The following is a 24,067-nucleotide window of genomic DNA, read 5'->3' as shown; positions in this document are numbered from 1 at the left end:
GCATTTTCATCACATCTCATTGGTCATGTTCTTCATTCCTTCTTTATTCTATCTACTGCTTGTTTTGCTTCATATCCTTTTCACCCCAAGTGGTGATCTTCCTTAGTTCATTACATGGGGGATAGTCACATCATATCCATTATCTATCCCACAGACATTGGTTCAGAGATCCTTAGTTTGAGAATGTCACCTTTTCAGAGAGAGTTTTTATTGCCTTAACACTTGAGAGTGTGTCTATCCATCATTGATATCATCTTTTGGGCTTATTTTATTCATGTTCAGGGTATGTGCACTTGTATATCTATAAAAAAAAATTAATTAATAAAATAAAAAAATAAAAAAATAAAAAAAATGATGAAAAAAAAAAGAATGAAAGGAAAAGAAAAATAAGTACATGTGTGTATGTGCACAACATTCTCCATCATTGAGCGTGTATAATCATATTTGAGGGTCATTTTATCGAGTATGTTTGTCGATGAGAGTTCGTATGTGAGCTTTCCGAGGTCCTCCATTTTTTGTATTCATTTTGTCGTGTATTTTGAAAGTGAGACGAGTGACTTTCTCTTAGGAACTCTATGTCATGGTCCTTTCCATCATTTCATTCATTGACGATGTGACTTCACTTCATGTTGGATTTAAGCAGATCACCACTCCTCTTCGTGTTCTTTGTTTCACTAACATTCTTGTTTTTGCTTTTGATTCATCCATTTCTTTTCACCCCTTGTCCTTTTCTTACAGTGACCCATTTCTAGGTTTGCTACCTTCTTTGCATCATCATTACACATCTCATTATCAGTTTGTTTTTCTTCATTGCCTCGTTATTGTTATCATATTCACATTGGGCACCTGTAAGTCTATGGCCCACGAGATTTACTATACACGCTGCATTTCATATATGAAGGCATGGGTTTCTGATCATTGGGTATTTGAGCTTAGTTTCCCTTCATTTCTATCGCCCCATCACCTTGGCCTACGTTACATCCGGTGTCTTAAGACCACCCTGAGGCCATGGAATCAGATGTCGTCTTCGACAGCCCCTACTTGGACGGGTGTTTGAGATCTGGTTGATATTTAGATATCGTCATGCTTCTTCTTTTGGGAGTCGCCTCTTTGATGTTTAGATCTGATTCAGCTGTGTTTAGATTGTCGGGATCATGCGTTTGATGATCGATGATTTGATGTCACCTAATTTTTCTGATTTATCACATATTCGATGTCATATTGGGGGCATATTCCGTTTCGGGCGAGATTTACAGATCTTCACGGAGTTGCATGCTTATCCCCACTTGCGAGATGTACGCCGAGATGATTATCTATCCGCTATTTTTATGATGATCCCTCAGTGGAGCCTCTGTGGAACCATTCAGCCAAGCCCACATTTCTCAGCATTTGGTTTCTGTCATGCTTCTTATTCCGGGAGACGTTCCTTAGATGTTTGGATTTGATTTGGATCACGGAGATCACACGTTTGATGATGGATGATTTGATGTCACCTGATTTATGACCTGTTGTACACTCGATGCCATACTGGGACATATTTTCATCCTGTATGAGATTTACAGATCTTGATGGAGTTGCATGTTTATCCCCACTTACGAGATGTACGCCGAGACGATGACCTGTTCGCCATTTTTATGATGATTCCTCAGTGGAGCCTCATGGGAGCCATCTAGCTAGGCCCGCACTTCTTGGCACTTAGATGCCATCATGTTTTTCCATCCGAGAGGTACATCTTGGATCTATGGGTATGATTCAGTTATGGATTCAGATGACCAGGATTACATATTTGTTGATGGATGATTTGATGTCATTTGATCTTCCCAACCTATCACACATTCGATGCTATATTGGGGCATATTTCCATTTTCAGTCGAGATTTGTAGATCCCCATTGATTCGCATGATCATCCCTGGTTACAAGATACGCACCAGGTTGATGATTCAATTTCATTTTGTCCTGATGCGACTCATGGTAGCTTAGCTTTAAAGGCGTATCAACAAAATTTATACCTTGAATACTATTACTAAAGTAGCCAAGCTACTATAGCATAGTGGTTCTAGGATCGTTCACTGGGAAGGGTTTTCATAAACACAAGTGATATTCAAATTAGGAAAATAGGTGATTTTCTTATAGATGTTAGCTTTAAAAGAAAATGTAAATGTTTTAGAAAGATTTAAACTAATTTAAGCTAACATTAAAGACTAAAATGAAAGGGTGAAAAACAAGTTTCTCAAAGATAGGATAGTTATGCTCTGGCTCTTATGCAAATTGGAAATCTCAGGATAGGCTCCTCGCGTTGGGGTTGCAACTATGGTGATGCTTGCTTCCCGAACCGGTATGGATTTAGCAAATCAAGTTTTAATCCTTTAAAATGGCAAAACAGATGGTAGTGGATTTCATCAATGGTTAGTCACCTTAGACTTCCTTTGAATGGCTCGTAAGAGATAACTAATGGTCTAAAGCCAAAAGCTTACCAAATATTGGCAACTCAAAGTCATTCCAAGTGATAAACTCACCTTTCAATGGCCATTGAAATTGGTTCTAATGGATTAATGCAAAACTTGGAATTGAAAACCTCACCTTCCAATAGCTCGTAGGAGATAACTAATGGATAGAAATCCAAAAGCTTATCAAGTATTGGCCGTTGGAAGTTGTCCAAAGGAAATAAAAACTAAACTTTGCATTAATGAACCATTAATGAAAAACGACTACCTTACCTTCCGGGTGCGAGAAATTTCCATGGGAATGCATCCAAGCCATCACATAACATCCATACTTTGAGAAACTTAAAAGGTTAGCCTCTCATCCTTGGGGATTTCATCCACCAAGGATGTTTGGCTACTAAGAAAATAAGAAAGAGAAGGAAAAACAGAGTATCTATATTTCTATATATGGGTATATTACATATATTTCTCCTTATGTTTCAACGGATGCAAAGGAGTATAAATAGAGAAGCTTTTCCATCCTTCCTAGCTAAGAAATCTTATGATTGGTGGATTACAAGGAGAAGAATGGAAATTTATACAAAAATATCTAAAAGAAAAGATCTCATGTGGATTCGGCAAAACAGGGGAGGTTTCGCACAGGGGTGCGAAATTCGCACAGGTGTGCGAAATTCGCACACCATTCAGAAGGTGTGCGAAATTTTCGCACACCTGAAGCAGTTTTCTTCCGAAGGTCATAACTTCCTCGTTTCAGCTCCAAATCGTGCACGGTTTGAAGCGTTGGATTCTTGACTTCTTGAGCTTTAAAATGATATATAGCATGTAAAAAATGGACTTCGGGAAGTGCTCCAAAAGTGCCCAAGAACACTGCAGCTGCTGTGCTCAGATTTCCTCCTTGCTTCTCTTTGCTTCTCTTTTGCTTTTCTTTGCTTCTCTTTGCTTCTCTTTGCTTTTCTTTGCTTTTCTTCTTTGGTTGGCTTGTCTAAGTAGCTCCTCCATCATTTGGCATGCTTGAATTGATTCATAAGCTGATATAAACATGTAAACTTGCCACAAAATGGTTAAAACCAATTACTAAGGACCTTAATGAATTAATTGGGTTAAATGAATATGATTACTACCCAAAGGTGCTTAAAACCATTATAATTAGGTCTACAAAATAGCACTTTTTGGTAGTAATCATGTCCTGATTCCCCATTGGATCCTTTCTTGAGTCATTTCGTTAGGCTCATACTTTTTGATATAGTTGTGATTTTTGGATTGAGTTATTTCGGGTGCATTGATTCCCACATCATCATTTCAATGGAGTGCACGCCAGATCTTTTATACATCCCCGTGGAGTTATTCTCGAGTTATCAGAACAGATCGGATATATCTAACGCCATACTGGGGCATATTTCCCTCATCCAATCATAGGGGTGATGGTTTTTCTCATAGATCTGCTACAATCTTCATCGCTCGGCCGAGAGATATTTTATTTGCTTTACAAGTCACTGTTCTTGTGATTTTCGACGAGATGAGCCTTCAGCAAGGCATGACCTTCGAGTTTTGACTGTCTCATTATCCATGACCCTGCTGTAGATTGTTTTGATGAGATCATGGTAGTTACCCTAGCAGATTATTCTCTTGAGACTCCTTAGTGGATCACCCATTTGAGATGACGATGGATTCTTCCAGCAGAGCATTTTGAGCTAGAGACATATGACTCATTATGACATCTCGTTAAGCCTCATGATTCAGACGGATGGGTTGCGAGACTATGTTTATAGTCAATTTGATCGTTCCGACTTGCTAGCAGAGCATATTTTGAGGCTCATGGAATCTCTTTTAGGCCTTCTTAGAGGATGGAGAGTTGTGGCGGCATGCTACATTGGGGCATATTCTCTCTCTCTCCCCCCCCCCCCCCCCCCCCTCCCGCCCCTCCCTCATCATTTCCTTGCAATTAGGAGTTCAGAGCCGCCATCCATTCTCGGTTATGATGTTCAGAGTCGTCCATTTTCAGTCTAGCGTTCAGAGCCACCATCTCTTCATAATTTAGCGTTCAAAGCCACCACCTCTTTTCAGTTTGGTGTTCAGAACCATATTTTCATTTTGCCATTTGATGACACCATCTTTCTTTAGTTTGGCGTTCAGAGCCACTGTTTTCGTTTTAGCATTCATGGCTATTACTTTTAGTTTGGCGTTCAGAGTCGCATCTTCATCTTGGCATTCAGAGTCGTTTGTTCATTTTGGTATATGCCTTTAGTTAGATATCGTCACGTTTTTTATTCGGGGTTTAGAGCCATTGTTCATTTTTCAGTTTGGTGTTCAGAGCCATAGTTCCCTTTAGTTCGATATTCAAGTCACATTTTCTCATTTGGCGTTCAAAATCATCGTTCATTTTATTTTGGTGTTCAGAGCCACATCTTCATTTCGACGTTCAGAGCCGTATTTCCCATTTAGCGTTCAGAGTCGTTGTTCATCTTTATTTTGGCGTTCAAAGCCACACCTTTAGTTCGGCGCTCGAAGCCATCATCGTTTCATAGTTTCGGCGTTCAGAGTCATATCTCGGTTTCGGCATTTAGAGCCACCATCATTCTCAGTTTCGAAGCTCGGAGCCATCATCGTTTCACGGTTTTGGCATTCAGAGCCACATCTCAGTTTCGGTGTTCAAAGCCACCATCATTCTCAGTTTCGATGCTTGGAGCCGTCATTGTTTCATGGTTTCGGTGTTCAGAGCCGCATTTCAGTTTCGACATTCAGAGCCACCATCATTCTCAATTTCGGCGCTCGAAGCCATCATCATTTCACGGTTTTGGCGTTCAGAGCCGCATCTCAGTTTCGACATTCAAAGCCACCATCATTCTCAGTTTTGGAGCTCAGAGCCATCATCATTTCACGATTTCGGCGTTCAGAGCCGCATATCGGTTTTGGTGCTCAGAGCCACCATTATTCTCAGTTTCGACGCTCAGATCCATCATCGTTTCACGGTTTCGGCATTCAGAGCCACATCTCAGTTTCGGTGTTCAGAGCTGCATCTCAGTTTTGGCATTTAGAGCCACCATCATTCTCAGTTTTAGCGCTCAGAGCTATTATCGTTTCACAGTTTCGGAGTTCAAAAGCCGCATCTCAGCTTCAGCGTTCAGAGCCACCATTATTCTCAATTTCGGGGCTCGGAGCCGTTATCGTTTCACAGTTTCGGTGTTCAATGCCGCATCTCAGTTTCGGCGTTTAGAGCCACCATCATTCTCAGTTTTGGTACTCGGAGCAGTCATTGTTTCACAATTTCGGTGTTCAGAGCTACCATCATTCTCAATTTCGACGCTCGGAGCCGTCATTGTTTCACAGTTTCTACGTTCAGAGCCGCATCTCAGTTTCAACGTTCAGAGCCACCATCATTCTCAGTTTTGGCACTTGGAGCCATCATCGTTTCACGGTTTCGGCGTTCAGAGCCGCATCTCAGTTTCAGCTTTCAGAGCCACCATCATTCTCAGTTTCAGCGTTCATAGCCATCATCGTTTCACAGTTTCGGAGTTCAGTGTCACATCTCCAGTTTCAGCGATCAGAACCACCATCCCTTCTTATTTTGGCATTCAGGGCTGCATCTCCAGTTCGGCGTTCAGAGCCGCTATCCCTATACAATTTGGCGTTCAGAGTCACTGTCCATTTCACAGTTTAACATTATGATCGAGCATTCATTGACATATTTTTGGCGTTTAGAGCTACATTTTTAGCGTTCAAAGCTTTCATCTTCTTCAGTTTGGCATTCAGAGCCACATTCCTCGCATTTAGGGTTGTCGTTTTCTTTTAGTTTAGCATTCAGAGTCATTCTTTCTATTTAGAGCTACTTTCATCAGTTTTAGGCGTTCAGAGTCGCGTCTTCAGTTTGGCATTTAGAGTCATCATCTCCTTTAGTTTGGCATTTAGAGCCGTGTTTTCGTTTTAACATTTAGAGCCATTATCCAACTTAGCATTCGGTGCCATCATCTTCCTTTAGTTTTGGCATTCAGAGCTATCGTGCGTACTCATTCAGGCATTTAAAGTCATCATCTTTCATCAATTTGGCTTTCAAAGTCATTTCTTCTCGGGCTTGTCATTCAAAGTCACGGTTCCAGACATTCATATTCCCTGGCGTTCGCATCTTACCTTCGTGGTTTTGCGTTCGTCCTTGGTCTTTTCCCACCTCGTTACCTTGTGCTTATCGCTTATTCATCATGCTCTTCCGGACTTTCCCTTTCCCCTGCACATGACATGGTCCATTGAGTTCACGGCACATACTTCGATCACGTTGTTGGGCACCCTACATTTAGCATTCTCACGTAGTTCACATGGGGGAATCCCCTCTGGATGCATTTCTTTCCTGTACTCGGAGGAGGTTCGATCATTACTCATCTTTGACATTGATTCTTCGAGTCACTTTATGAGACAACTTAGAGGGAGTCTAGATCCCTCGTGTAGCTTTAGAGGCGCTTTGAGAGATGTTTTTCCCTTAGGATTAGAACCCTTTTGTTTGGAGCCTTGAGCGAGCTTGTGTTTTACTTATGTACCTTTTCGGGGGTCTTTCTTTGTTCTTCAGTAGAGTTCACTTCATTCCACTCACTATTCACACTTTCTTTTCACTTCAGTATTCATGTTCCTTACACTCGTGAGCTCCACCGAAGAGGGGCATATTTGTAGACCCCCTCAGATGGAAAGTAGGTCTTTTGTTTTTTTTATTATTTATTATTATTTTCTTTTTTTCTTCTTTCCCGCTTCTTCATCAACCCGAGAATGGGCTGCATGAGGCGGCGAAATGGGATTGGCCGCTTGAAAGGGGGACAACAGAGCAAAAGGTGGTTGGTTACAGGCTGTGGCAGGGAGATTTTTTTTTTCATTGGCTTGGGGAGCAAACTAGAGGGGGGTTACAGAAGAGAGTCTAGCTTGAGTAGCAAAGAAAGGAAGCAGAACAGAGAAACGGAAAGAAAAAAAGATGATGAAGGGAAGAAAAGAGAGAAAAAACTTGGAACAGGAGATTTGGGGTGGAGACACTTAGAGAGGGGATACCCAGAAAATGAGAAGAAAAATGGGAGAACACTCAGAAGCATCATCTTGAAGGAAGACGACTCAGGTATATTTCCACAGGCTGTTGACCCTTTCGCGTTCATGCCATTTTTATTGTGTTATCTGAGTATTAGGATATTCTATTTTGATGTCGGAGTTTGCTCACACTCATGATGTGTTTGATTTCTAACTTATTTTCTAGGCTTGCTTCGAGTTTTTTATTTTATTTTTATGAGTTGCTAGCCATCACGATTTTTTTTCCCTTTGCAACCTATCTGAAATCCATTTTTGGTCACCTCCATCTCACCAAACCCACCCCATCTCACTACCTTCACACCCATTTACATACCCATGCCTACCACCACCCGTATCTCCATCTCCCAATACCCAGGTCACCCACTCCTCTCACCAGCCTTCTAACTGTTTATACCTATTTCTCACTCTACCCATCTTCATGCGCACGTCCCGTATTTTCATCCTACCGCTTAACCCGCTCCTCTTATTTCATACCCCCATGCACACTTCCAGCTTCACACCCCACTTACCCATGGCCATGTTCACCACCTTAGTCATGTCTCCAAATCTTCTAAGCCCACTGTCATCGTGCCTACTGCCCGTACCCAATACCCCTCCCGCTACCTCCTTCATATCTCATATACCCATAATACCCATCTCACTACTTTCCAACACTCTTCGTCCACCATTCATTTCCCATTCACCTATCCCGTGTCCTCCCATGTGCATGGAATTCATGCACACGATCCCTCATTACCCTCCCCAAGCCTTCTCATGCAATGTGCAACCCACGCATGCTTATTCTACCTCGGAGCCTTCCATACTCGGTGGCCTCTGCATGCCATGGTGAGGATAGATTATGCAATCCCCACACAATTTTCCCATCAGCCTTTCTATCCCGAGCTTGCACGCACACAAGTTCAACCGCTATGGCCGCCAAGAGGCTAAAAGAGTTGCTAGAAACTCGCAAGCCTTCAGCGCACGAAAACTCAAGCATTACCAACGGAAATGAAACAAACGGATAGAGCAATGAGAGGTCTCTACAGCACCGGCTGGGTTACAAGCTAGAAGTCATGGTGAATATGCAAAATAAAAATGGGTTTGTGATGAGAGTGTTAGATATATATGCATAAAAAAATGGGATGGTGGTGTGGATGTGATAATATTGCAACATACATGAAAATGGGTTCATTACCACTACTGGAGACGTGTAACTTGCATGGGGATCACCACTTTCTTTTATTATTTCTTCACATTTTGGATATCAAAGTAATTCTCTAATATTCCGGTTTTCAAAATTTAATTTTCCGACATTCCATCCTTAAAATAATTTTTCGGGTTTCCAATTTTCAAAATTTAATTTTCCTACACTCCATCCTTAAAATAATTTTTCGGGTTTCCAATTTTTGAAATTTAATTTTCCGACATTCCATCCTTAAAATAATTTTTTCGGCTTGGTAGTTTTCGAAATCTAATTTTCCGACATTCCATCCTTAAAATAATTTTTCAGGTTTCCAGTTTTTGAAATTTAATTTTCCAACATTCCATCCTTAATAATTTTTCGGGTTTCCAGTTTTCGAAATTTAATTTTCTGACATTCTATCCTTAAAATAATTTTTTCGGGTTTCCAATTTTCAAAATTTAATTTTTCAACGTTCCATCCTTAATAGTTTTTCGGGTTTCCAGTTTTTGAAATTTAATTTTCTGACATTCCATCCTTAAAATAATTTTTCGGGTTTCTAGTTTTCAAATTTTAATTTTCCAACATTCCATCCTTAAAATTAATTTTTCAGTTTTTCAATTTTCAAAATTTAATTTTCTGACATTCCATCCTTAAAATAATTTTTCGGGTTTCCAGCTTTCAAATCTTAATTTTCCGACATTCCATTTCTAAATAATTCTTCAATTTTCCAATTCCTAAATTCACTTCCCAATTTTCACAATTATTTACCTAATCATTATTATTTCATTATTGTTATTATTCCGTTTATTTATTTATTCATCTATTCATTTATTTAAAATTCCATCTCTAAATAATTTTTCAAATTTCCAATTTCTAATTTCAATTTTCAATTTTCACAATTATTTATCTAATCATTATTATTTTCATTATTACTATTATTCCGTTTATTTATTTATTCACCTATTCATTTATTTAAAATGTCATCTCTAAATAATTCTTCAATTTTCCAATTCCTAAATTCACTTCCCAAATTTCACAATTATTTACCTAATCATTATTATTTCATTATTTTTATTATTCTGTTTATTTGTTTATTCACTTATTCATTTATTTAAAATTTCATCTTTAAATAATTTTTCAAATTTCCAATTTCTAAATTCAATTTCCAATTTTCACAATTATTTATCTAATCATTATTATTTTCGTTATTACTATTGTTCCGTTTATTTATTTATTCACCTATTCATTTATTTAAAATTCCATCTCTAAATAATTTTTCAAATTTCCAATTTCTAAATTCAATTTCCAATTTTCGCAATTATTTATCTAATCATTATCATTTTCGTTATTACTATTATTCTGTTTATTTATTTATTCATCTATTCATTTATTTAAAATTCCATCTCTAAATAATTATTCGATTTTCCAATTCCTAAATTCACTTCCCAATTTTCACAATTATTTACCTAATCATTATTATTTTCGTTATTGTTATTATTCCATTCATTTACTTATTCACTTATCCACTTATCCATTTATTTAAAATCCCCCCTCTAAATAATTCTTCAAATTTCCAATCTCTAAATTCAAATTCCAATTTCCGAAATTCCCATCTTCCTAATTATTTATCAATCATTATTATTTTCGTTATTCTATTCATTTACTTATTCACTTGTTCATTTATTTAAAATTTCATCCCTAAATAATTCTTTAAATTTCCAATCCCTAAGTTTAATTTCCAATTTCCAAAATCCTAACTTCCACAATTATTTATCTAAATCATTATTATTTCGTCATTATTGTTATTCCATTCATTTATTTATTCACTTATTCATTTATTTAAAAATTTCGTCTTTAAATAATTCTTCAAAATTCCGATTTCCAAATTTAGTTCTCTGAAATTCCAATTTTCCAATTTCCAAACTTAATTTTCAGTTTCCAATATTCCAATTCTCGCATTTATTCCATTACTTATTTATTATTATCATTATTATTATCATTTTATTCATTTATTTCTAAAAAATTCTGTCTTCAAATGATTTCCAAGATTTCCAATTTTTATAATTCAATTTTCATAGTTTCTACTTCTCAAATAATTTTCAATTTTGATTTCTCTCAAAATTTAATTTCCAGAGTCCCAATTTTCGTAATTTAATTTTTTTTAAATCCCAAACTCTCAAATAATTTTCAAAATTCCAATTTCTTTCAAATTTAATTTCTAAAATTCTCATTCTTACATTTAATTTCTAAAAAAAAAAAAAAATCAAATAATCTCTAAAACTCCAATTTTCAAATAATCTCTAAGTCTCCAATTTTCAAATAAATTTCAAAAATCCAGTTTTCCCTCGAATAGTTTTAATTTCTGTTTGGTAATGCATGTGATATGTTTTGTGCTCTTTATTGTAAACTGACCCCATTTTTATGATAGCGCATTGCTCGTTCGTGGCCTAGGTACGCATCCACTCTCATTCTAATAATTCTCTATGCATGTTTTGATTCCCATATGTGCATGATAGATTTGAGTATCCATTGATTTTCCTATTGATTGCCATGTCAGCTTCGTTTGATTAGTAGAGACCCGACTTTAGGGACTTAGAGTGGTACTACGGTCTTTACCGTACCTTCCCGATAAGTAACCTGACCCCTGAGCCCGATCCGGTTTTTCACAGACCACCTTTTCCAAAATAAGGAGTCACACTTAGGGTTTTCTTTCTTATTTTGTTTACCCTTTTAAAAATAAAACAAATATAAGTGGCGACTCCAAGTCATTTTTTTTTAATAAATAAAATCATTTTCAAATAAAAATTGAGCTCGCCATCGAGTCAAAAACGCATGAGCCAAAATGCGGGGTCCACATTGTCATCACATATTTTTTAAATAAACTTTTAGAATTTAAATTTCAAAAGTAATATATTTTATATAAACTCTTATGCTTTCAAAATGAAATTTCAAAATGATTTAATTTTTTTATTTAAAATGTAATAAAACATGTTTTAATAATAGTAGTTTTTAATTTTTTTAATAAATGAATATAAATATATTAAAGGAATTTAAGATATTTTTTCTAGAAAATTTGATAAATATGACTCTAATTTTAAATTAGAATTTTAATATATAATTTTTTGGATAAAATTAATTAGAAAAATTTTAAGAATTTGATAAGAATTAGAATTTGCTATTTATTTAGGTTTTTTTAAGTTAGTCACAACTCCTAATCTAATTATGAATTAGAGTCCAATGCAATAATGATTAATGTATTATAAATATAAATTAAAATATTACCATATTCATTTTTATGTTGAATTTAAATGTTTAATAATTTGCTAAAAATAAAATAATGTAATTATGATATATGATGATTTTTTTTTGTTAATAAATATGTTTTCAAATTTTATATCATTTTAATTTTTATTTTTTTCCAATTCTATTTTTATCTAATATTTATTTTATTTAAACCCAAAATTGTTGAGAATGGAGGAAGAAAGAATGCCACAACCAGTTCTTCCCTTAACTGGTTAAGTGGAATTTTTATTTCAAATTTAAAATGGATGGCCAAGATGTAATCTTGGACATCCAATGGCTTGAAAAGCTTTTTGGGTAGGTACCGAAGAGGTACCCTAGAATTTTCCAGGAGGAAAAGGGGAATTGAGTTCAATAATTCCCAAAGGAAGAATTGATATTTTGATACCCTCCCAAAAGAAAAAAGAGTTAGGAAAGGTGGTAGGGGGAGCAAAACTTCCACTCCCACGTGCCCCCATATCACTTGATTTTACAAGTTACTTGTAAGATGTTCCCATAAATAGGCTAAAGGATAGGGAAAGCAACCCACTCTATCTATGACCAACTACTCTATGGTACATGGACTTTGTCTTCTCTCCAACCACTCATCCCATTGATTCATGCCTAATTGGTGTCTCAGCTGATTTGTATCCAACTGGTGCTCCTTGATGGCGGGAGTAATCAACAAAATTTATAACCTATAACACCATGAACTAGGGTAGCAAATACAAAGCTACTATAGCATAGTGGCTCTAGGATCGTTCCACTGGGAAGGGTACTCAAGTTGAAAATGATACCAATTCAAAGTGAATTGGTGCTGTTTCATTTCAAGATTAGCTTAAGAAATAAAACACAAACTTTGGTTGGAAAAGGTTTGGACTTAAATTAACAACACAACAAGTGATGAAAATAACTTAAGAAGAAAAGCATTCCTTGGAGATTCAGGTATACAGGGGAGGTTCTTCATGCAAAAGCATAGCTCCGGTCAGTTGGTTCATTTCCTCACATTAGAGAATTAACATAAAGTCAATTCTCTAACAGGTGCTGCACAAATGCATCCCTCAATTGGATTTCAGCTCTAATTCTCTCACTGATGCAACTTGCAATGGTTCAAGCCTCTCACTTAGCCTTTACCATTCAAGGTGATCTTTAACCTTGGATTACCCGTCAAAAGCTCGCAAGAGGTAACTAATGGATGTCTCCTTAGAGTCCAAAAGCTTACCAAGTGTTGGCTATTCTAGAAAATCCTACCTTCAAGTCACCTACCAGAGGCTCGCAAGGGGTAAACTAGTGCATCTCCTTGGTTGGAGATCACTTGCCTTACCAAGTGTTGGCCCAGGTGACTCCAAGGTGTTTTAAGTTAACTTAAAACATTAGAAACCATTCACGGGACACACTCTCTCTTCATTCATAGCTGAAACCACAAAGCTTCTGATTCTTGCACTTGGAACCTTTCCCGACAACCTTAACTCCAAGGAACTAAAAGGTTTAGCTACTCATTCTCTCGGGAAAACTCCTCAGAGAGTGCATAACTTAGTAAAATAAGTAAAAACACAATCAAAGTGAGAAGGTAAAGCAGAGCTCAAGCTCAAGCTCTATGTATTTCTTCCTTTGAAACTTTTACAAAAGGTTCATCTCTCCAACACCCTCAGAACAGGCTCCTCGGACTCTCTTTATACCAAAATCACATAATCAACTATTACATGGATATTTTAGCCAAATTCCTAACTTAAAAACTAAGGAATCCTATAATTGGAGGGATACAAGGAGAATTTGGGCATTTAGGCAACAAAAATCTAATGAAAAATATCTCCAAGTGTCGGTTACAAATATCGGGAAGCACTAAGGACCACTTCGCAGGTGAAAAGTGAGGTCTGCGAAATTTCGCAGGTGCACAAGAAGGGCTGCGAAATTTCTTCATAGCAACCAGCTGATTCAACATCTTTGCAAAGTGGACTTCCATCTTGTGGTGTTTGGCTTCCATCGCGGCGTGAAGCTTCAGGGGAAATCCATAGCACTGTGCAAAAGTGTTGCGAAATATCTTGCAACAAAAGGCTGATTCCGCAGCACTTTTCTGAAGCCTTCCTTCAGCTTGGAGCAGTTGTCTTCCAAAGGCTGTAACTTCCTCATTTCAAGTCCAAATTGCATACGGTTTGAGGCATTGGATTGTTGACTTCCTAAGCTTTCAAATGACATATTGTATGCATAAATTGGACATCAGGAAGTGCTCCAATAGTAACTGCAGTGACTGTCATCAAGAATGCTCCATGACTGATTTCTCTTTGCTTCCCCTTTGCATTCCAGACTCGTTTATGGCAAAAGTGCTTCAAGGCTTTGATTCTTCATTCCTCTAAGCTTCCCATTGCTTGCCAAGGATTCCATATAACTCTCCTCAATCTCATAATGCTTTGGTGATCAAAATACTAACAAAAACACCAAAACTTACACAATTTGATTAGAATTGATTGAAAGGGGCCTTAACATGCTAATTGGGTTAAAAGGCACTAACTACTACTCAAAAGCGTTTAAAAAGATTAATTACAAGCTATGAAATAGCACTTTTTGAGTAGTAATCACCCATCCCACAAGCACACATACAAAAAAAAAGGAGGGCCTCCTAATTCATCGGATCACATCACTTTAATCCTATTTCACACCCAAGATAATAAAAGTAAATCGAATGTTTACATAATCTTTAAAAAGTTAGGTTGGGTTGGTTGTAGTATCGATTCCATACATATAAAAAAAAACATAATTGATCACGTTTATCGAATATATATTTAGATCTCATTATGTTATATTCTATCTCGATTTTTTAATCTTATCAAACGAATTAGATCTTATTATATATTTTTAACATCCTACGTGAAAAATTCGATAAATACTCCTTTAGTATTTTAAACTTTTCCTTAAAGCTTCATTTAAATTATGGTAAATTATTAAAAAAAATATTACCATATATTCATTCGTGTCTTAATTTAGTTCCTAACCCTTTGATTTGAAACAATACAGCCTTTATATCATGTCTAGATGTAAAATAGATTTTTATATTAAGATTTTTTTCATTAGAATTTGATAGAAAAACTCATATAATAGTTATGTACACATTTGCATTAGCTTTGATATGATATGTTTAACGTAGTCCATTTTGTTTAAATATTTATCACAATAATTTCTTTATGCATGCAATTCTTAATGGAATTATAAAAAGATTTTAGGGTGTGTTCGGTAACAAAATTTCAAATATATATATATATATATATTAAATGTCATATATTAAACAAATTTCCCCCTCTTATTCAAATATTATTATTATTTTCAAATATTTTATTTAAATACCAAAAATAAAAAAATTTAATTTTTGTTTCAAAATTGAAATCTCCCTGACATATTTTAATATTTAATAATAATAATAATAATGTAACCAATAAAGTTAAAATTATGACCATTGTTGTTACTGTTGTTACTATTTATTGCTATGTTTTTCCATTTGAACAACCGAGGCACAGAGCACATGTTGGTAATGAGAGGAAAACGGAGTCAAAGTGGGCCAAGGGTGGAGTTATGAGGTGGCTTCCCCATCAGCAACTTTGTGACCATGGCTTCAGACTCTTTGCTTAGAGGCTTTCTTGTGAGGGACATGGTTGAGAAGGATTTTATCTGTTCTATCACATAAAAATTGATAAATGGCATTCAGGTTGCTTTAAGACAGATCCATAAACAGTGAAATTCAATTTCATACAAATTGGCTATGTGGGAAATTTGAAGACATATGAATTACCGGCTAAGCAAGTGGTCAATCCAACAATCGACCAATTAGTCAACCAGATGAGAATTCTGAGTCTTGGTCACCTATGACTGCAATTAATAATGGCTACTTAGGTTATCAACTGCCATAGGGAAACTGTGCCCTATGAAAGAAAAGATGAATGCGAATTTGATGTGGCCGTCCTGACTGAATCTCAACCTGTTAAACATATCAAGAGAGAATGATATGATAAGAACAACACATCATTCTTGCTTACACCAACTGCTACATCTCTTTATTTTCCTTGTAAATGTTTTTACATAGATAACCTCGAATATGGAAGTCATCTGCCTTTTCCTGATTTCCAATTGAAATTTGGGATGAGATTTTTAAATTTTAACCAAAATTTCTGGCTAAATCTGATATTACAATTTTGATATTCAGGTATTATCATTACAATTTTGATTTTGTTAATTCAATAATTGTAAAGTTCAAATGAAACTCAATGTTAATATGAAGAGTCTAGAATATTCTAGGTCTAAAATTTGAGTTGAAACTCAAATTTTGTTTAAGGCTGAAAGCTATTCAGGTTTCTTCCTTCTTTCAATTAAAATTGGGAATAGTAGTTCATTAAAATAACACTCAAATCCAAATTTGCTTGCCTACCAACAAATGGAGCAGCTATAAGATTGTTTCCTTTATAGAAGAAATACAACAATAGATTTTTGCAACTAAATCTATTCTCTTTGAAAAAAAGGCTTAAACAACTGGAGTGGACATAAAAAATAAAAAATCTAAACTTTGCCAAATGGAGCAAATCAGTTCATGCCAACATTAGAAGAATCAATTAAAGAACCAGGATCAAGAAGTAGTAGATGGGAAAAATCAAAGATGAACTTCACTTACAAGAGATAGAGACGCAAAAACAAAAGTTGTCACAATAAACCATTCCCATTGAATGAGCACTCACTGTTCCTCTAAAAACAGAAAATAACTATCAAGTTATGTTTAGCCATAAATTAATAAAAAATGCAAAAGTATCTGGGGTCTCTCATTAGGGTAATTAATATGCTTGCAACCAATTTTTGCAAGGGTTTGATGCATTTTTATTCCATACTTTGCTTTAGCTAGGCTTATGTTGGCGTGTCTACCGAAGATCATGAAACTTTGTTCAAATGGCAATAAGGTTTTCCCTAAAAAAAAGGAATGGATATATTCTGTCAAGAACACGCATTCTTACATTAAATGCATGAAGTGCTACAACTGCGGTTTGATGATTGAAAAAGATAGAAAATGCAACAACCTGCAAACAAGAAAGAAACTGCATAAGTGATAGCCAACAAGCATTCTCGGAGAAATTTTGAAGCATCTCATAATGTTTGAAAATTAAATAGTCACAAAAATGTCAAAAAATCTGGGAACGGGACAAAAATCATTCTAAATCATTTTCTTCTTATCAATATTCTCTTCTTAAATCATTCTAAAAGTTTGCATAGTCCATGAAATGGGACCCTACTATGAAACACTTGAATATTCAATCTTAGCAAGAAATGTTATTTGAATGTCAGTTTTCCAAGCTGTAGGTTTGTTGTTCATATGTCTCTAAATGGTGGATTTTGTTTTCCAATCTATATAAGCTTGTTTCGTACAGCTATAACTTCTGCTCAAGTATTGTACGACACAGTTCTTAACAAACGGGAGGTTGATATTTACCATATAACTTAAATTGAAAGTTTGAAATATCCTACATTATGATTTTTAACAAAATTATCCAACTAAGAAATTTATTGAAGGAATTATGATAACAATTTGGATGTAATATTAACCATGGCAACACATCGATGATAAGTGTTACAAATTTGTTCTTGGTTGGTAACAACCTTTGGAAAGTATCTTCAAAAAAGATAATGACAATATAGTGGAACAAAGTTTCAATAATGGAAGAAGGTGATAGCAAGGCACTTAAGACAAAGGATTCTTGCACGTTTTCCTGTTGTGTCCAGACGTATGACATTTAGAGCAATAAACAATCCGTTTATCTCGAAATTGGGACTCAATGTGCTTCTTCCTTAGTCTTCCAAGAGGGCGTTTGGTATGGGGAGGGTTAAGAGAGAAGAAAACTTCACCGGTGATAGATCGAACCAAACCATCATTATCCACGGATGGCATGTCATGGGTCTCTATACTGGAGAAGGAGCCCAAGTATATCAACTCTTGCATTGGGAATTTGTACCGATCTTAAACAAAATCAGCAACATTCTAACCGATGGAAAAAATAGCGGCTACTGCATGTTCACAAGGGATTCCCAACATTTCCCAACTCCTACATGTGCAAGTGCGCTTCATAATGTCCACATTCAAGAAGGTCCTCCTGATATAAACCCCAAATATTCTGTTCATGAAAAGAGTGACCAGATACACCTCACCTTTGGCAATTTTCTACAGCACTTTGCCTTCAATTTTTGGCCCTATATACCCTTTCCAATTGTTCAATTCCTCTTTATGCTTGATAAGCATAGAACCTAACTTAGCCATATGGTCCATTAGAAAGTTACAAATGGAGTGATGCCTTTCATTCCTTAACCAAGCATTAAACAACTCGGCAAGGTTTGTGGTCATTTTATCCCATCTTTGTTTTGGGAATTTTGACATAGTCCAATATTCGGGTGCATTTTCTTCAACCCATGCGGCCAAAGTGTCATTGTATTTCCGTAGTTCAAACATGGAAACATTGTAATCGTGTTCTAACCTTGCATAAGCAATACTATCAAGGAATTGGAGTGCATTTTCTTTACCTTTGTTCCCTCTTGTGTTATGTTTGCTCAAAAAAGGGCTGAAATTCTCTTTCAAGTGACGATAACAGTAGGTGTGGTTTTCAAGCCCAAACTCTTCAGGAACACTACGAAGGAGGGTAGGATGTCTATCCGAGATAATAAAAACTTCCTTATCTCCAACAACCTTCTTCAAGTTTTGCAAAAACCAAGACCAATTCTCATAATGTTCTGAGCTCATCACGCCAAAGGCTAAGGGGAACATGGAGTCATTAGCATCGTATGCGATGGCCGAAAATAACACACCCCTATATGGGCCACTCATATGGGTTGATTCAATTGCAATGATTGGCCAACACCCCATTGCAAACCCTTGGATAGATACCGAATAAGCAACAAAGAGTTGCTCAAAATGCCCATCACTTGAATGCCTCAACTCAACAATGCTTTCTCGATTTGTTGCAACCATTTTCTCACACATCCAAGGCAACAATTTGTAATAATATTTGGGCTCTCCATAAATGCGCTCATTCGATTTCTCCTTGATATTCCATGCTTGAAGGTATGTCAATTGCATCCCATGTTGCCTTTGGAAGTCCTTACAAATTTGGCGGAATTGGTAATAGGGAGTAAACTGTATGACATCATCAATAAGCAGTGAGGCACAATTGGATCTCACTAAAGGTTGGGATGCGACAACGTCTTCCAAAAAATGATTATGGAGGTTTCGAAAACTGTGAACCTGAATGATGTTCGAATCCTCTACTGTACGAGTGGTGACTTTCCAAGGACATTCATTAACTGTGCAAACTACTGTCATGTGTTTCATACTATTCCTCTTGAAGCAATAACGGAATCTACCAGCAATTGACTTCAAATACACAACATCACAAAACTCGACAGCATTGGGGAAGGTATGTCCACTACCCATAATGGAATTTTCAAACCGCCTTGAGTCACGTTCAAGTATATTTGATTCAGCACAGCTTTGGGAAAACTCATATGACTCAATTATAAGAGAGTCATTACAGATATCCATTGGCGAATCACCACTGGAGGATACTACTTGTGTCGAATTCGAACCAACAATAGGGGTAAGGGCACTACAAATAAAACATAAAAACAAATTCTTCATCCATCTACATATATTTCAAAAGTTATTAGACAAAGTGAAAGTGATGTTGGTAAGGCTATATGTACCTAGTTGGTGCGATACAGGCTGCATCAACTTCACTTGATGGTGAGACATAAACACGACAAAACATTTCGTTGAATCTGAACATCTTAAGTATGGTTGTGTTATCATGCAACGGTAGTAGACATGATGGGTCAAACTTGATAGTGAATTCCAATTTGATTGAATTCCGATCAATGTTCAGTTCATCACACAATTTTGAAACGAAATCACTAGCATAAGGTGGTGTTTGTTTTTTGGCTAAAAAGAAAAAGTCAAAATATTTGGCTTTTTCTATTCAGCTAAAAGTAACTCATTGATATCAACCAACATAATTAGACTAAACTTATTGATAATAAGTTCACTTTAATTATGTTGGTTAATATCAACAAGGTACTTTTAGCTAAATAGAAAAAGCCAAATGTTTTGGCTTTTTCTATTCAGCCAAAAAACAAACACCACCTAATTGTTGTGTTTTTTTCTGTGATTCTCATTGTGAATTTTAGGACTAGAACTCGAGGAAGAAGATTGGCAGTTGTAAGTTGATTGATGGCCTTCACTAGTTTGATGGTGTTTTCTCCAATAAATGGGCTCAGGGCCTTAGTAGTGTTAGTTCTCTTTCTGTTTATGTACAAATAATGCTTTGGCACTTAAGACTAAGACACCCTGGTTTTCTATATCTTAAACATTTGTTTCCTACTTTGTTTAAAGGATTGGATTATTCATCTTTCTATTGTGAAAGTTGCTATTTATATAAGAGTCATCGTACTACTTATTATCCAAAACCTTATGTTCCCTCAAAACCATTTAATTTAATACATAGTGATATGTGGGGACCTTCAAAAATTACAACTATTTCTGGAAAAAAAATGGTTTGTTACCTTCATAGATGATCATACACATTTATGTTGGGTTTATTTGATGAAGGAAAAATCAGATGTTGGAAAAATTTTCCAAACTTTTTATAACATGATTGAAACTCAGTTCCAAGTAAAAATTGGCATTTTTCACACTGATAACAAAATTGAGTATTTTAATGAATTTTTGGTAGTTTTTTGGAAGAAAAAGGTATCCACCATCAATTTACTTGTGTGAATACCCCTCAACAAAATGGAATTGCTGAAAGAAAAAATAAACATTTACTTGAAGTGGCTCGTGCTATTATGTTTTCCATGAATGTTCCAAGATACTTTTGGGGGGAAGCTGTTTTGACAGCCTCCTATCTCATTAACTGAATGCCTACCAGAATTTTTAAGTATAGCACACCACTAGATTGTTTTCAAAAAATCTTTCATTTATCTAGAATGTACTCTGACTTAACCCTAAAAGTTTTTGGTTGCATTGTTTTCGTTCACCTACCTAATCATAATCGGTCTAAACTTGATCCAAGGACAGAAAAATGTGTTTTCATTGGGTATGCCTCTAATAAAAAAGGTTATAAATGCTATAATCCCCAAACCAAAAAAATTTATGTGAGTATGGATATCTCTTTCATTGAAGATAAATATTTTTTTTAACAAAAATTCTTTTCAAGGGGAAAATGATATAATGGAAGAATTTTTTTGGGATTTATCTCCCACTCCATTACCAAATACAATTTTAACTACTCCTCCACCTCTTATTTATAATCCTAAGGAAAAATGTGATAAGACTGACAAAAATTCTAGTCATATAGTGCCAAACATTATTGTATCTGAAACAGGGGGAGAATCAGTACAACCAAATACTGAGCGTTTGGTTTATACTCAGAGAAAGACTCATCAAAAGAGTCAAAGTTAACCTGTTCCTCTTGGTAATGACCAATCTCGACCTTCGGGAACTGAAGCTCCCAATATCACAGGTAGTCCTACTCCTAACCTACCTTTAATTCTTTTCATTTCTTCTTTAGACCTTGATATTCCTATAGCCCTTAGAAAAGGTACAAGAACCTGCACTAAATATCCCATTGACAAATATCTATCCTATAAAAAACTCTCTAAAACTCATAAAGCCTTTACCTCAAAAATCTCACACATGTTGGTTCCAAGAAACATTCAAGAAGCCCTTGATGATCCAAATTGGAAAGTAGTAGTGATGGAGGAGATGAATGCTCTTAAAAGAAGTGGTACTAGGGAGTTAGTGGATTTACCTAAGGAGAAAAGAACTATAAGTTGTAAGTAGGTCATTACTGTGAAATGTAAAGCTAATGGGAACATAGAACGATACAAGGCGAGATTAATATCAAAAGGATTTACTCAAACCTATGGTATTGATTACCAAGAAACTTTTGCTCCTGTAGCCAAGATAAACTTAATCAGAATTTTGTTATCTTTGGCTGTAAATTTCAACAGGCCTTTACACCAGTTAGACATAAAAAATGCCTTCCTAAATGGAGATCTGGAGAAGGAAGTATTTGTGAACCTACCACTTGGATTAGAGGAGAAGCCTAGATCAAACAAAGTTTGCAAATTAAAAAAATTCCTATATGGTCTCAAACAATCTCCTAAAGCTTGGTTTGAGAGATTTGGAAAAGCTATAAAGAATTATGGCTACTATCAGAGCCAAGCTGACCATACGATGTTCTACAAACACAATAAAGATGGTAAGATTGCTATTCTGATTGTTTATGTGGATGATATAGTTTTGACCGACAATGACAAAGAAGAGTTGGAGAGATTGAAAAGAAGACTTGCAGTAGAATTTGAAATCAAGGATTTGGAAGCCCTAAAGTACTTCCTTGGAATGGAGTTTGCTAGATCCAAAGAAGGTATATTTTTAAACCAACATAAATATGTCCTTGATTTACTTGGTGAAACAGGACAACTAGGTTGTAAGCTAGTCGAAACACCTATTGAACCCAACATAAAATTGCTGCCCTCCAAAGATGATGAAGTGAAGGATAAATAATAATATCAAAGGCTAGTTGGGAGGCTAATTTACTTGTCACATATGTGTTTGGATATTGCTTTTGCAGTAAGCATGGTGAGCCTGTTCATGCATGCACCTGGACAACACAAAATTTTAAAAAGACAACAAAAATACACTATTGTAATTTCAATACATGAAGTTGTTGATGGTAATCCAATGATGTATAAAAAATCTATAAAATTAATTTTTATTTTTTTTTTTTGTAAAAAAATATAGAGGTACAATAAAAATACACTACAATTATAATATAAATACAATAATATTACAATACATTACGATAAGGTAAAATTTTAAAAATTTCAAATTTCTTATGAAACTAGGCAGTTGTAGGTTCTTTGGCATATCCCTAACATGTCTAATATACAAAAAAAATTGTTCTTTATGATATAAAATATGTCTCAATTAATTAAAATTTTCATTTGTTTATTTTGTATTTGCTGTAAAATTTTCCATGGTTGTAACATTGTGAAATAGATTGATTTGATTGTTGGTGAAAGAAGATGTACTTCTCAATTGGTAAATGGACTTGGGAAATTCCATTTATAACTACCTTCATGAAGGAGGTGAGATTGTACCTAAGGAGGATAAACAAATACAATACAAGGGTGGGCAACAAAAAAACATGTACATTGGACAAAGGATGTCATATGCTGATTTTGTTTCAAAGGCATGTGAACGGTTAGATATTAATTCAAATGGATATACATTTCATTACACCCTTGAGTTTAATCCATCTGCACTTCAACAGTTGGATCATGATGCGGACATGCATATGATGTTATCCCACAGTTATGATTATGCTCGTATTTATGTACTAAAACGGGTTTGAAGAGTAGAAGTTGAAGAAGGTATAGTCAATGTACAAAATGATTATTGGTAAGTGATATATATTGTGTTAGTTTTCATTACTTCCATGATGCAAGGTGCTTATAATATTAATTAACAAAGTGTGCTATAAAATGCAGTCATAATAGTACAGAGGAGACATGATTCAGTTGCATCATGTCAAGCAAACAATTAGTCTAATTTAGGACTTTCTCAAAGCTTCATATCTAGATGTGTAAAAACTGAAGTTAGGCCAAATGATTTAAGTCTTTATCCTCAACCTATTATTGGGAGTGGGCATAGTTTTCCTAATGCAAATGAATTTAGAAATGCATTATATACGATGTCATTGGTAGGTAGATTTCAATATAAATTCAAAAAGAACTCTCCAAAGCGAATATATGTGTGTTGTTCAATGGATGGGTGTCCTTGGAGAATAACTGCTAATTCAATAGGCACAGCCAAAATTTTGAAGGTTAACATCTTCAACAATGTACACAATCATTGTGCAGATGTTGAATGTTCAAGCCAACCTTCAATGCAGGAAAGGAAAGGTGCATGTGTCATAGAGCAAGTAATAAGGGCAACCCCTCAGTATTTGCCCCATCAAATTTGCAAAGATTTCAGGTGTTGGTATGGTGTTTCATTGAGTTATTAGCAAACTTGGACATACAAAGAAATGGCAAAGGAGAGAATATGTGG

The 24,067-nt window shown here is 35.6% G+C and overlaps 1 protein-coding gene across 1 annotated transcript; it reads right to left on the bottom strand.

Moving 5' to 3' along the window:
- Positions 1-8,250: 8,250 nt before the first annotated feature.
- Positions 8,251-19,498, bottom strand: LOC117928357. Its single transcript, XM_034848251.1, has 2 exons — positions 18,484-19,498; positions 8,251-8,450 (listed from the first exon to the last, which is right to left on the bottom strand). The coding sequence occupies exons 1-2, from the start codon at positions 19,496-19,498 to the stop codon at positions 8,251-8,253; spliced, it is 1,215 nt and encodes a 404-aa protein (XP_034704142.1).
- Positions 19,499-24,067: the final 4,569 nt, after the last annotated feature.

Source organism: Vitis riparia, chromosome 13 (assembly GCF_004353265.1).
Source record: "Vitis riparia cultivar Riparia Gloire de Montpellier isolate 1030 chromosome 13, EGFV_Vit.rip_1.0, whole genome shotgun sequence".
Lineage (NCBI taxonomy): Eukaryota > Viridiplantae > Streptophyta > Magnoliopsida > Vitales > Vitaceae > Vitis > Vitis riparia.
Note: the sequence above shows the minus strand (reverse complement) of the source record. Positions and strands in the feature narration are given on the sequence as shown.

Excerpts from the sequence above, each read along its gene's own strand:
- LOC117928357 (XM_034848251.1), bottom strand. The coding sequence starts at position 19,498 with ATGGATATCTGTAATGACTCTCTTATAATTGAGTCATATGAGTTTTCC. Across the intron at positions 8,451-18,483 it reads TAACACAAGAGGGAACAAAG|GCTTGCGAGTTTCTAGCAAC; the intron begins GTAAAGAAAATG and ends CGTGCGCTGAAG.